At 43.7% G+C, this 13315-nt stretch overlaps 1 protein-coding gene across 1 annotated transcript in view; it reads right to left on the bottom strand.

Moving 5' to 3' along the window:
- Positions 1-1606: 1606 nt before the first annotated feature.
- The window catches only part of IQUB (IQ motif and ubiquitin domain containing), a 35460-nt gene continuing 23751 nt past the window's right edge, over positions 1607-13315 (bottom strand). Inside the window, exons 11-13 of the mRNA XM_075276291.1 lie at positions 11596-11844; positions 8003-8188; positions 1607-1780 (exon numbers count right to left, since the gene is read on the bottom strand). Of these exons, the coding sequence (XP_075132392.1) occupies positions 1607-1780; positions 8003-8188; positions 11596-11844 (609 nt within the window). The remainder of the gene's footprint in view (positions 1781-8002; positions 8189-11595; positions 11845-13315) is intronic.

Raw genomic sequence — 13315 nt, 5'->3', positions numbered from 1 at the left:
GGAGAGGTATCAATGTAGGTCGGTGAGGCCTGGCATGAAGTCAGCGTTCCAAAACATCCCAAAGGTGTTCTATAGGAGTCAGGACTCTGTGCAGGCCGGTCCATTACAGAGATGTTATTGTCATGTAACCACTCCGCCACAGGCCGTGCAGTATGAACAGGTGCTCGATCGTGCTGAAAGATACAATCGCCATCCCCAAATTGCTCTTCAACAGTGGGAAGCAAGAAGGCGTTTAAAACATCAATGTAGGCCTATGCTGTGATAGTGCCACGCAAAACAACAAGGGGTGCAAGCCCCCCTCCATGAAAAACACGACCACACCATAACACCACCGCCTCCGAATTTTACTGTTGGCACTACACACGCTGGCAGATGATGTTCACCAGGCATTTGCCATACCCACATCCTGCCATCGGATCGCCACATTGTGTACCGTGATTCGTCACTCCACACAACGTTTTTCCACTGTTCAATTGTCCAATGTTTACGCTCCTTACACCAAGCGTGGCGTTGTTTGGCATTGACCTGCGTGATGTGTGGCACCCAATCACCTGACCACGTTCGCAGTCCGTGAGTTCCGCGGAGCGCCCCATTCTGCTCTCTCACGATGTCTAACATCTACTGAGGTCGCTGATATGGAGTACCTGGCAGTAGGTGGCAGCACAATGCACCTAATATGAAAAACCTATGTTTTTAGGGGTGCCTGGATACTTTTGATCACATAGTGTATATTACAAAGTTTCTTAGAATTGCCTGTGATAATCATTTTTGCAAAATTTGGAGAAAGGACAGTGCCTAATAAACTTCACTTCTAGTAACAACTGACTTGGTAATACACCGATGCAATCACATTCAGCAATACTACTTTCCAAACACACTGACTAACACCTACAATCAGCACATCATTGAAACTTTTCTTTTTCGTCTTGAGGTCTGTCCTGGTCTGTCCCCATTTAATAACATCTCTTTGAGCTTTTTGTATAGCAGATGCTAAACAATTTGCCTAAGTCATATCCAGGCATTTAAGCAGTGGCAGTGTTTAACCTAGCCTTTCCTTGTGTTCTCCCACCCCTATGTATTTCTTTTATATCCGGTTTCTGTTCATTTGTATGTGCCTCATTCTCTTTGTCTTACCTGTTCCACTTTATAGTATGATTGGAAATGTTTCATTTTCTTTAATGTAATTAGTATATGTCCTAATCTGCTTTCTGTGTATGCACTCCATATCTCTATATCTCTGAATAGAATACATGTCTGCTACTATTATGATGTATGTCTTTCTTTTCCATTAGACCATGTTGGTTGACCTTGTGCTGCTAACATCTTTTCATAAAATGTTTATGAAGAAAAAATATAAACATCTATTATTATTTTGTAAAAGGAACACAATAATATTTTTTTCAATTAGCAGTATTATTAATAAGATGACTGTAACAGATTCTCCAAGTCATGTAAATACATTTAATGTAAATACATTTTTGCTGCATTTCCATGAGTAATTATCCCAGCATAACACTTCATAACACAGTTATATATGATGACAGAATACATGAATCTCTAGCACATGAATATGACAAATGCACTGAACTCAGCAAGGGGAAACAATCTAGACTTGGAGACTGGCTGCCATAGGTTTACTAATAACCAGATCATTAACTGTAGACATCTGATCTGAATTCTCCACATGAAGAAATGGTGCCATCTCCGGAATCTGTGAAAAATAGTTCTTGGCAAGAGTATGCTTGTGCTTGATCTTTTGAATAAAAACAATGCCATAAGCCTGGATAGGAAGAGATAAAAATAAATAAGAGCTGGAAACATATAGACATTGTATTATTGTAATTAAGTAGATTGGATCTCAACAATAACCTGAATGATTTTATAAGAGTATTGTCATTAGTACAGATCTAGATACATAAATGAAAAGTACATCTGATACTAAAAGGTATATCGGTCTGTTCAATGTTTCTAACATTGATGGCCTATCCTTAACGAGGGAAAACATAATAAAGTTCATTACTTGATGCTAAGAACCTTTTTTATTTTTTTTTTGGAGGTTGCAGGGTCCACTGTGGCCCCTGCAACCTCTATTTTTTTTTTTTTGTAGATTGTGAGCCCCATACCATCTCCTTGCAGATGCTGTTCCTGGCCGGATTCAAAACCAGGACTACAGTGCTGCAAGGCTGCAGTGCTAACCACCGAGCCACCGTGTTGCCCCTAGTGCTAATGAACTATGTTGTCAAAATGCAGTATTTGTGCCTGTTGCAGAAACGCCAGAGAAAAAGTCATATGAGGGCATAATTTGGGCGGGACAAATTTTATTTTGCAGTTGTACCATTTAATATTCTATGTGATGTAATGGAAAATTGGGGGAAAAAAAAAAAAAAGAAAAATGGGCTGAAATTAGAGAAAAACGCCTGAGCCACTTTTTTATGGGTTTTGTTTTTACACTGCAGCCAAAATTACATGATACCTATAATCTGCAGGTTGTTATGATTATGGTGATAGCAAATTTATATAATTTTGTACACCTTAAAAAAAAATCTAAAACTTTGAAGAGACAAATTTTCTTGGAGTCAACATATTCTGACACCCTTAATTTATTTCATATGGTACCTTTTTTTTTGCAGAGCCAGATGTACTTTTTATTTATACCATATTAAGGAATGTCTGCTGTTTTGATTGTTAGATTGTAAAATAATCCCTACTACGAGTATAGGTAATTAATAGAGATGAGCGAACACTAAAATGTTCGAGGTTCGAAATTCGATTCGAACAGCCGCTCACTGTTCGAGTGTTCGAATGGGTTTCGAACCCCATTATAGTCTATGGGGAACATAAACTCGTTAAGGGGGAAACCCAAATTCGTGTCTGGAGGGTCACCAAGTCCACTATGACACCCCAGGAAATGATACCAACACCCTGGAATGACACTGGGACAGCAGGGGAAGCATGTCTGGGGGCATAAAAGTCACTTTATTTCATGGAAATCCCTGTCAGTTTGCGATTTTCGCAAGCTAACTTTTCCCCATAGAAATGCATTGGCCAGTGCTGATTGGCCAGAGTACGGAACTCGACCAATCAGCGCTGGCTCTGCTGGAGGAGGCGGAGTCTAAGATAGCTCCACACCAGTCTCCATTCAGGTCCGACCTTAGACTCCGCCTCCTCCGGCAGAGCCAGCGCTGATTGGCCGAAGGCTGGCCAATGCATTCCTATGCGAATGCAGACTTAGCAGTGCTGAGTCAGTTTTGCTCAACTACACATCTGATGCACACTCGGCACTGCTACATCAGATGTAGCAATCTGATGTAGCAGAGCCGAGGGTGCACTAGAACCCCTGTGCAAACTCAGTTCACTCTAATAGAATGCATTGGCCAGCGCTGATTGGCCAATGCATTCTATTAGCCCGATGAAGTAGAGCTGAATGTGTGTGCTAAGCACACACATTCAGCACTGCTTCATCAAGCCAATACAATGCATTAGCCAGTGCTGATTGGCCAGAGTACGGAATTCGGCCAATCAGCGCTGGCCAATGCATTCTATTAGCCCGATGAAGTAGAGCTGAATGTGTGTGCTAAGCACACACATTCAGCACTGCTTCATCAAGCCAATACAATGCATTAGCCAGTGCTGATTGGCCAGAGTACGGAATTCGGCCAATCAGCGCTGGCTCTGCTGGAGGAGGCGGAGTCTAAGATCGCTCCACACCAGTCTCCATTCAGGTCCGACCTTAGACTCCGCCTCCTCCGGCAGAGCCAGCGCTGATTGGCCGAAGGCTGGCCAATGCATTCCTATGCGAATGCAGACTTAGCAGTGCTGAGTCAGTTTTGCTCAACTACACATCTGATGCACACTCGGCACTGCTACATCAGATGTAGCAATCTGATGTAGCAGAGCCGAGGGTGCACTAGAACCCCTGTGCAAACTCAGTTCACGCTAATAGAATGCATTGGCCAGCGCTGATTGGCCAATGCATTCTATTAGCCCGATGAAGTAGAGCTGAATGTGTGTGCTAAGCACACACATTCAGCACTGCTTCATCACGCCAATACAATGCATTAGCCAGTGCTGATTGGCCAGAGTACGGAATTCGGCCAATCAGCGCTGGCTCTGCTGGAGGAGGCGGAGTCTAAGGTCGGACCTGAATGGAGACTGGTGTGGAGCGATCTTAGACTCCGCCTCCTCCAGCAGAGCCAGCGCTGATTGGCCGAATTCCGTACTCTGGCCAATCAGCACTGGCTAATGCATTGTATTGGCTTGATGAAGCAGTGCTGAATGTGTGTGCTTAGCACACACATTCAGCTCTACTTCATCGGGCTAATAGAATGCATTGGCCAGCGCTGATTGGCCGAATTCCGTACTCTGGCCAATCAGCACTGGCTAATGCATTGTATTGGCTTGATGAAGCAGTGCTGAATGTGTGTGCTTAGCACACACATTCAGCTCTACTTCATCGGGCTAATAGAATGCATTGGCCAGCGCTGATTGGCCGAATTCCGTACTCTGGCCAATCAGCACTGGCTAATGCATTGTATTGGCTTGATGAAGCAGTGCTGAATGTGTGTGCTTAGCACACACATTCAGCTCTACTTCATCGGGCTAATAGAATGCATTGGCCAATCAGCACTGGCCAATGCATTCTATTAGCGTGAACTGAGTTTGCACAGGGGTTCTAGTGCACCCTCGGCTCTGCTACATCAGATTGCTACATCTGATGTAGCAGTGCCGAGTGTGCATCAGATGTGTAGTTGAGCAAAACTGACTCAGCACTGCTAAGTCTCTGCATTCGCATAGGAATGCATTGGCCAGCCTTCGGCCAATCAGCGCTGGCTCTGCCGGAGGAGGCGGAGTCTAAGGTCGGACCTGAATGGAGACTGGTGTGGAGCGATCTTAGACTCCGCCTCCTCCAGCAGAGCCAGCGCTGATTGGTCGAGTTCCGTACTCTGGCCAATCAGCGCTGGCCAATGCATTCTATTAGCCCGATGAAGTAGAGCTGAATGTGTGTGCTTAGCACACACATTCAGCTCTACTTCATCAGGCTAATAGAATACATTGGCCAATCAGCGCTGGCCAATGCATTCTATTAGCTTGATGAAGCAGAGTGTGCACAAGGGTTCAAGCGCACCCTCGGCTCTGATGTAGCAGAGCTGAGGGTGCACAAGGGTTCAAGTGCACCCTCGGCTCTCCTACATCAGAGCCGAGGGTGCGCTTGAACCCTTGTGCAGCCTCGGCTCTGCTACATCAGAGCCGAGGGTGCGCTTGAACCCTTGTGCACACTCTGCTTCATCAAGCTAATAGAATGCATTGGCCAGCACTGATTGGCCAGAGTACGGAATTCGGCCAATCAGCGCTGGCCAATGCATCCCTATGGGAAAAAGTTTATCTCACAAAAATCACAATTACACACCCGATAGAGCCCCAAAAAGTTATTTTTAATAACATTCCCCCCTAAATAAAGGTTATCCCTAGCTATCCCTGCCTGTACAGCTATCCCTGTCTCATAGTCACAAAGTTCACATTCTCATATGACCCGGATTTGAAATCCACTATTCGTCTAAAATGGAGGTCACCTGATTTCGGCAGCCAATGACTTTTTCCAATTTTTTTCAATGCCCCCAGTGTCGTAGTTCCTGTCCCACCTCCCCTGCGCTGTTATTGGTGCAAAAAAGGCGCCAGGGAAGGTGGGAGGGGAATCGAATTTTGGCGCACTTTACCACGTGGTGTTCGATTCGATTCGAACATGGCGAACACCCTGATATCCGATCGAACATGTGTTCGATAGAACACTGTTCGCTCATCTCTAGTAATTAATAATCTAACAAGAAAGAATTGGGGATAACAATATTTAACCTGCACATCACATCCAGACTTCTGCAGTGGACAACTTAATTTTGGATTGAGTCTATATATACCATGAGTAATTCTTCTGGTGTCATGCAAGACCAAAAATATAGTCCTGCCCATTAAACTTATAGAAGAATTCTCACTCTTCATGAAAATACTTTTATAGCACAGTTCAAGAGCACAGCTATAAGGGGTGCAGTGATAGCAGTCTTTACCAGGCCCTGGACCCTGAGGGGGCCCCAAACGTTCATCAGCACAAAAAATATACCCCTATTGCATACCTCCCAACTTTTGAAGAACAGAAAGAGGGACAAAAAGTGCGGCGCGCATAGTGCTCCGCCGCAAATTTAACTCCACCCACTTTTATGTTGACTCTGCCCATTCTCTTTCATTTTTCACGTACCCCTACAAAGTATAATCCCCCTCCATCTCTTCCCCAGTTTCATATACCCCCTTAATCTCTGACCCAGTTTCATGTCCTTCCCCCCTTCATCTCTGCCCCCAGTTTCATGTCTCCCCCCTCCATTTCTGCCCCAGTTTCATGTCCTTCTCCCCCCTTCATCTGCCCCTTGTTTTATGGGCCCCCTTCATTATGTTCCCCCTCAATGTTTAACACAAAACAACACTGATACTCACCTTTCCCTCGCTCCCCCGCAGCTCTCGTCACAGTCTCACTCACAGAGTTGTAGGCGCGATGTGAATGATGTCATCACATCGCACCTACACATCCAGGGCCAGATCGCAGCTGTGACAGCTCCTGCTTTACTCGCCTATGCATTCTAGACACAGATGAGTTGAAACCGGGACATACCTCCTGCTGACCGGGACAGGACACCGAATCCAGGAATGTCCTGCAGAATCCGGGACTGTTGGGAGGTATGCTATTGTAAATTGCACAAGATAGGTAGGGGACCATGCACAGATTTTGCCCAGGAGCTTCAAGTTACACCTCTGGCACAGTTATTTAGTATATGAATTCCAAATTAATTCCTCCGCAAAAAAATTTAAATCCTTAGAGAATTTCTGCTACATAAAGGTCATTTATTTGCGGAGACGCTGCGGGAAAAATTGCGGCGTTTTACAGTGCAAGCAAAGTTGATGGGATTCATGTGAATCCCATGCCCACTTTGCGGAAAAAAATGCAGTACGGACATGCTGCGATTTGCAAAGCCGTTGCAGCTTTGCAAATCGCAGCATGTCAATTAAATCTACGGAAATGCCAGCGGCTTTCCCATACATATAATGGGAAGAGAAAGACTGCGGAGGAAAACTCAGTGAACTTTCTCTTCAAAGCGCTGCGGAAAGAACCTCAATGCGATCACGCAGCGGTTTTTTCCGCAGCACTTTAGCGCTGCGATTATGGCCCGTGGGGCCTCAGACTAAGTTAGTTTTGTCCATAATACAGTAAGGAATATCCAAACCTCTAAACACATCCAGCACATATAAAATTCTCCTGGCAAAATGATTAACTTACACATTAGTCAGTTTTACTAAAAGGAAAACTTTTTGCTGGTGTTATTGTAAGTGTTGAAAAGATTTTTCACTTGCACTTAGTGACTGTCACTTTGAAATAGCAAAGTACACGTTTCCTGTGAATGAAGCAAACAACTTGCAGCTTCTGAGAAATGTGCAACACGCTTCTTACTGGCTTAATAATTAAAACCCACAATAGCTGATTTTGCAATGCCATCTGTTGGCAGATATCCGTAGTCTACAACCGGAACACGTTTATGAGCCATGTGACTGATAAAACAGTAACTACAGCTCATTACGTAACAGATAAATGCATTTTCCATCAATACGTGGAAAATCTTCAGTCTCACAGAATATCACTAGCAAAAGGAACTTAGCTCTGACTCTCAGTGTGGACTGGCATAAACGTTGCAGTTTGCCCGCAGTGGAAACGCCATGAAATAAAATGCAACATTTTACAGTCACTGAGTTGAGGATGGAATTCTAGTGAATCCCAGCCCTACAGTAAGGTAAAACACGCACAGCGCACATGCTATGACTTTTAAACCGTTGCAGTTTTGGAAATTATAACATAATAAATAATAATAAACATAATAATAAATGTGGCGCAAGGACAGTTTTTGTTGCAAATTATGCTGGAATTCTGGAACATTTTGCTTAGTAAATTTCCCCCAGTATTCTTTACCTGATCAGCATTAGCTAGTTTCAGATGTGCTGCTGCTTCCTCTTTTGTTAACAGAATGCAGTTCCATGGAGACCACTCATAGTATTTGTTCCATCTCACCACGGCTATTTCATAAAGGTCATCACAGGCGCTTAATGCAGAATGAGAACCCCAAATATTCTCAACAAGATACTGCAGATCTTCTTGCTGCAATGAAAGTCAGGTTCAGTTAAATGAACAAGCATTTAATAATTATGTGATGCTTATAAGGCCCAGCAAAAGAGGTAGCCCTCAGTCTTATGTTCCTATTTTAGGGCAATGTGTCCCAGATGGCAGCTACTTCAAAACAAATTTGTCATATGCTATATTTGTATATTTACAATTGTATATTGGGTACAAAGCATTCATAAGAATCAAATGGAATATCACACCCTAGCAACATTCAGTCAATACTTATGTAGTGTGATGGTCAAAAACCAGTTCAGACAGCTCATGAGAAAACAGAATCTTTCCAGCACTGCCTGATTCATTCAGGAGTGTTTTGGTGTCTGTTCACTGTGTTTCTGATTCAGGAAGTTTACAGTAACACCTAAACAGAGAACATTCAATGTCAAAGAAAGTGGAAAATATATCATAGGGTTATAGGCTGTTTCATGTGAAAAATTCAAAACTTGTCAGTATTCAGTTAGTTAGAAGAAGCATTGCATACGTGCCAGTAAATCTGGCCATGTGAAATCTTCCTAAGGGCCAGTTCACACGGAGGAAAATGGTGTGTATTTTGGAGTGTAATTTTACGCGTGTAAAAAAAATTTGCGCGCGTATTTTGGAGCGTTTTTTTTGCGCGTGGCATTTCAGCCGCGTTTTTTCTGTCTGCATATTCTGTGTGGACAATGCGCAGAGAGCACACGGACCCCATTATAGTCCCGTGCGGACTCCCCCGAACTGATTACCAGAACAGATGTGAATGAGGCCTTATTCATGCAACTTAGCTAATTTTTGGCCATGTGTTTCAAAGCAACATATGGGATCATTTATTTTACGGACCCATTCACTTCAATGGGAAAATTGGTTCTATGAAAACAGAGTCGAATCCGTAAAAAAAATAGAGCTTGTCCTATTTTTTTTTTTTTTTTTTTACAGATAATGGACACCGCATGGCTGAGAACTACAGCTGTGTGAACGAGCACTTCAGGCTGGTGCCATACAGCTGAGTTCAGGACAGGAAACAAGACCCCATAGACTAGACCTGGGCAAAGTCCGGTCTGCGGGCCACATCCGGCCCTCTGACTGATTCAGTCCAGCCCGCACAGCTTTGACTAGGGAGGCGTGTCTAGGGGGCGTGTCTTAGTGGCGGCCGAAGATGGAGATGTGGAGTGTGTCATAAAGTACTGAGAGATGTAAGGTGAGCTGGAGAGAGAGGAGAGAGAGGAGAGAGAGGAGAGAGAGAGAGAGAATACTGTATATGTGTGTGTGTGTCTATGTGTGCCTGTCTCTATGTGTGCCTGTCTATATGTGTGTCTGTCTGTCTGTCTGTCTATATATATATGTATGTGTGTGTCTCAGTAACCTAGGGGCAGAGATGGAAGGGGAATGTTATACTAGGGCAGAGATGGCAGATGGAGGGGGGACATGAGACTGGGGGAGAGATGGAGGGAGGGGGGGACATGAAATGGGGAAAATAAAGGGGGATATGAAACTGAGGGAGAAATGGAGGGGGGGGGACATGAAACTTGGGGTAGATGAAGAGGGCACTTAGACTGGGGGGACATTAAACCGTGGAGGAAGATGTAGGGGGACCTGTCTGCCTCTAGTTGCCCCCAGTTTATTGTCACTGTCCAGCTACCCCTACGGTTTAATGTCTGCTTCCAGCTTCCCGATTTTAATGTCCCCCTCTAGTTGCCCCCAGTTTCATGTCCCGCTCCAGCTGTCAATTTATTGCCGCCCTCCAACTACCCCCACTGTTTAATGTCCCCCTCCAGCTGCTCCAGTTTCGTGTCCCCTGTAGTTTCCACCAGTTTACACTGGGGCACCAGGAGGGGGACGTATTACTGTGGGGCAGTTGGAAGGGAACATTACAATGTGGGGGCATATAATATACGGGTGACTGTAGGAGGATTGTACTGTGTGGGGGCACATGGAAAGATGATTGGGAATGGGCGGAGTCAACATAGAAGTGGGTGGAGCTAAATTTGTCATGGCACGGCCCTCTAGCATAGTTTCAATTTCTTATACGGCCCCATGGGAAAATTAATTGCCCACCCCTGCCATAGACGAATCACTCGTGCAGGCAGTGTGTGCTGCAAGTACACCGACCCCATTATAGTCTATGGGGTCCGTGCGCTTTATCTGCACAGCGCTTGCAGTTGCGCTTGTATTCCGTCCGGGGGGGGGGGGGGGGTCCTCATGCAGACTCCTTCCAGACGGAACACATAAACTAGTGTGAACCGGGCATTAGGCTAAGGCCCCATGTGGCATCCCGCAGCAAGAAAAGCGCTGTGGAAAAAACCGCGGCGGCAACACATTGCTGTTCTTCCTGCAGTGCTTTTTGTTTTAATCATACCTTTGGGGAAACCGCCAGTGTTTCCGTAGGTATAATTGACATGCCCAGTTTTGGAAATCGCCACGTGTCTGCAGTGTGGTTTTTACTGCAAAGTGGGCATGGGATTCTCTACAATCCCATATCCACTTTTCTCTAACTGTAAAACGCCGCGATTTCTTCCACAGTATTTCCACCGCGGGCAAATTGTGGCGTTTACACCACGTGGAACCCCCGGCCTAATAGCTTATTTGTGTTGCCAGTTTTTTTTTTTCACTGATCAATTGGCTTGAATGGGCAAGTCTAGTGCAGGAATCAGACCAAAGTAGTGAATGGTACAATTTTCTATACAAGGACAGTGAAAAAATAAATGGTGGATGTAAATATGTCCATTTAGTATGACGTGTGGATGTTCACTCTGTGTGCTGTCAGTTATGTATAGGCAGGAATAGCTACAATGCGAAAGAGCCCTAAATAATACAGCATGCTCCCATAGTCTCTAGACCCTGACTAGACAAAAATCTACTGCCATATGAAACTTATGTTGTCAGAATTAAAAGAAAAAAAACTATTATGTGTAAAGTACTGAAAACACCAGCAGTCCAATGTAAAGTAAATGAATGTTTTAAAAAATATTCCTATTCAACTACTGTATTTCTCATTCTGCCTTTCTTGCCATTTATCTAGACTGGCAGCAGGTTGGATAGCTGAGCAATCCTTGCTGCTCGATGTTTTGGAATAATACTGATGTACGTGGCGCCTTAGCTAATTGTTTTGTAGTGTTTACATAGTAAAACTGAAAAGTGTAATGTTACTTCTTACCATGTCTTAATATTTGAAAACAGTCCCATAAAAGTGAAAATAAAGGAAGGAAAAATATATAAACAGGTGGCAGTGACTAAGAAATGACTGACGTGGGAACAGTAAACAGACGTGCAATTAGGAATTCTTTTAAGATATGTTTTGTCAAGGAAACTTGTTCTTATTTCTATTTTGAGTACAATTTTTAGCCATATCATGCTGAAACAAAACTGCAATATGCATTTCAATCTAATACAGTGTTGACAGGAAGAGTTACCTGGAGTAAGAAAGCAATTTTGGAGTCATCTCTATAATCTGTTTCTGATTTTTTCAGCTGCTTGAGTAATATTTTGTATTTTGTAAACTCTTCTCTCTGGCGAGCTTCATTGTCTAGTTTGGAACATTTTCGGCACCGCCCAATAGTACGTGCATTAGCTGACAGAGAAAACTCAGTTGATGGGAGATAGCTTTTGCAACTAGAACAAAAATATATATTTTTGCGGAAGACTGCAGAGTCCTGAGGAACCTAAAAAAACATAGAGGTGAGCGTATTAACATACTGTACATAGTAATATTTTGGAATTATAAAGGTTGTCCAGGATTATTGGAAAGATATAATAGAACCAGATCTGTTCATATGATGCGTTCAGTATTGCAGTACAGTTCCATTGAACTGATTGAGGCTGAGGTTTCATAAAACTCACAACCTATGAACAGGTGTGGCGTTATAGTCTAAAAAAATTAACCATATTTTTGTAATCCTGGACCATCCTTTTAAATTAAATTCAGTTCAGTTAGTTCCCTGGAGCAGATAAAAGTTCCACACTAAGGCCGGGAACCCACGTTGCAAAAACGTGGTGTCTTGGCCGCAGGGGAAACGCTGTGATTTACAGTACTTTCTGGTGGGTATGTCTCAGCTGCTGGATCATCCGTCACTCCTGGATATCTCATAGAGTGATATTAGTAGGACCAATTCCAAATGTTGGAAAAAAAATCAGTGCTTACTCAGATCAGATGAAGAAGAATCCTATATTTCTTACCAACCTACCTTGATTGAATGAATTTTATTTATATAGCACCAACATATTCCGCAGCACTGTACAATTTGTAGGGTTCAAATACAGACAGAGAGATACATTACAAAGAAAGTCATTTCACACAATGGGACTGAGGGCCCTGCTCGCAATGGCTTACAATCTATGAGGTAGATGGGATGACATTAGAGGTAGCAGGGGCGGCATCGGAGGTAGCATTGCTTATACAGTGGTCAGACAGAGGTTGCTGTCATTACACAAACATAAAACTTTATGAGCTGTCAGCAGTCGTGTCCTTTAACATGTGGAGCATATAAAGTTAGTCTGAAATGGCATCATATCATGTGGGGTAATGTGGGAGCTGGAACAGAGGAGGGTTACATTTTGGGGATTCTAATGACGGTACGGAAGGGTTTACATTAGGAATTGGGATAGGCCTGTCTGAAAAGATGTGTCTTTAGTTTGCGTTTGAAACTGTAGAAGTTGGGAGTTAATCTCTTTGTCCGGGATAGAGCATTCCAGAGAAGTGGTGCAACTCGGGAGAAGTCTTGTATACGAGCGTGGGAGGTTCTGATAATAGAGGATGTAAGTGTTAGGTCATTGAGTGAACAGAGAACACGGGTTGGGCGGTAGACAGAGATGAGGGAGGAAATGTAGGGAGGTGCAGCATTATGGAGAGCCTTGTGGATAAGGGTGATAACTTTATATTTTATTCTATAATGAATAGGCAGCCAATGTAGCGACTTGCACAGACCAGAGGCATCGCTGTAGCATCTAGACTGATAGATGAGCCTGGCCGCTGCAATAGATTGTAGAGGGGAGAGTTTAGTGAGGGGAAGACTGATTAGTAAGGAGTTACAGTAGTCAAGGCGAGAATGAATCAGAGAGACAATAAGTGTCTTTAGTGTATCTCTGGTAAGGAAAGGGCGTATTCTGGAGATGTTTTTGAGGTGGAGGTGACAT

Source organism: Leptodactylus fuscus, chromosome 5, assembly GCF_031893055.1.
Source record: "Leptodactylus fuscus isolate aLepFus1 chromosome 5, aLepFus1.hap2, whole genome shotgun sequence".
NCBI classification, from domain to species: domain Eukaryota; kingdom Metazoa; phylum Chordata; class Amphibia; order Anura; family Leptodactylidae; genus Leptodactylus; species Leptodactylus fuscus.
This window is presented reverse-complemented; position numbering and strand designations above follow the sequence as displayed.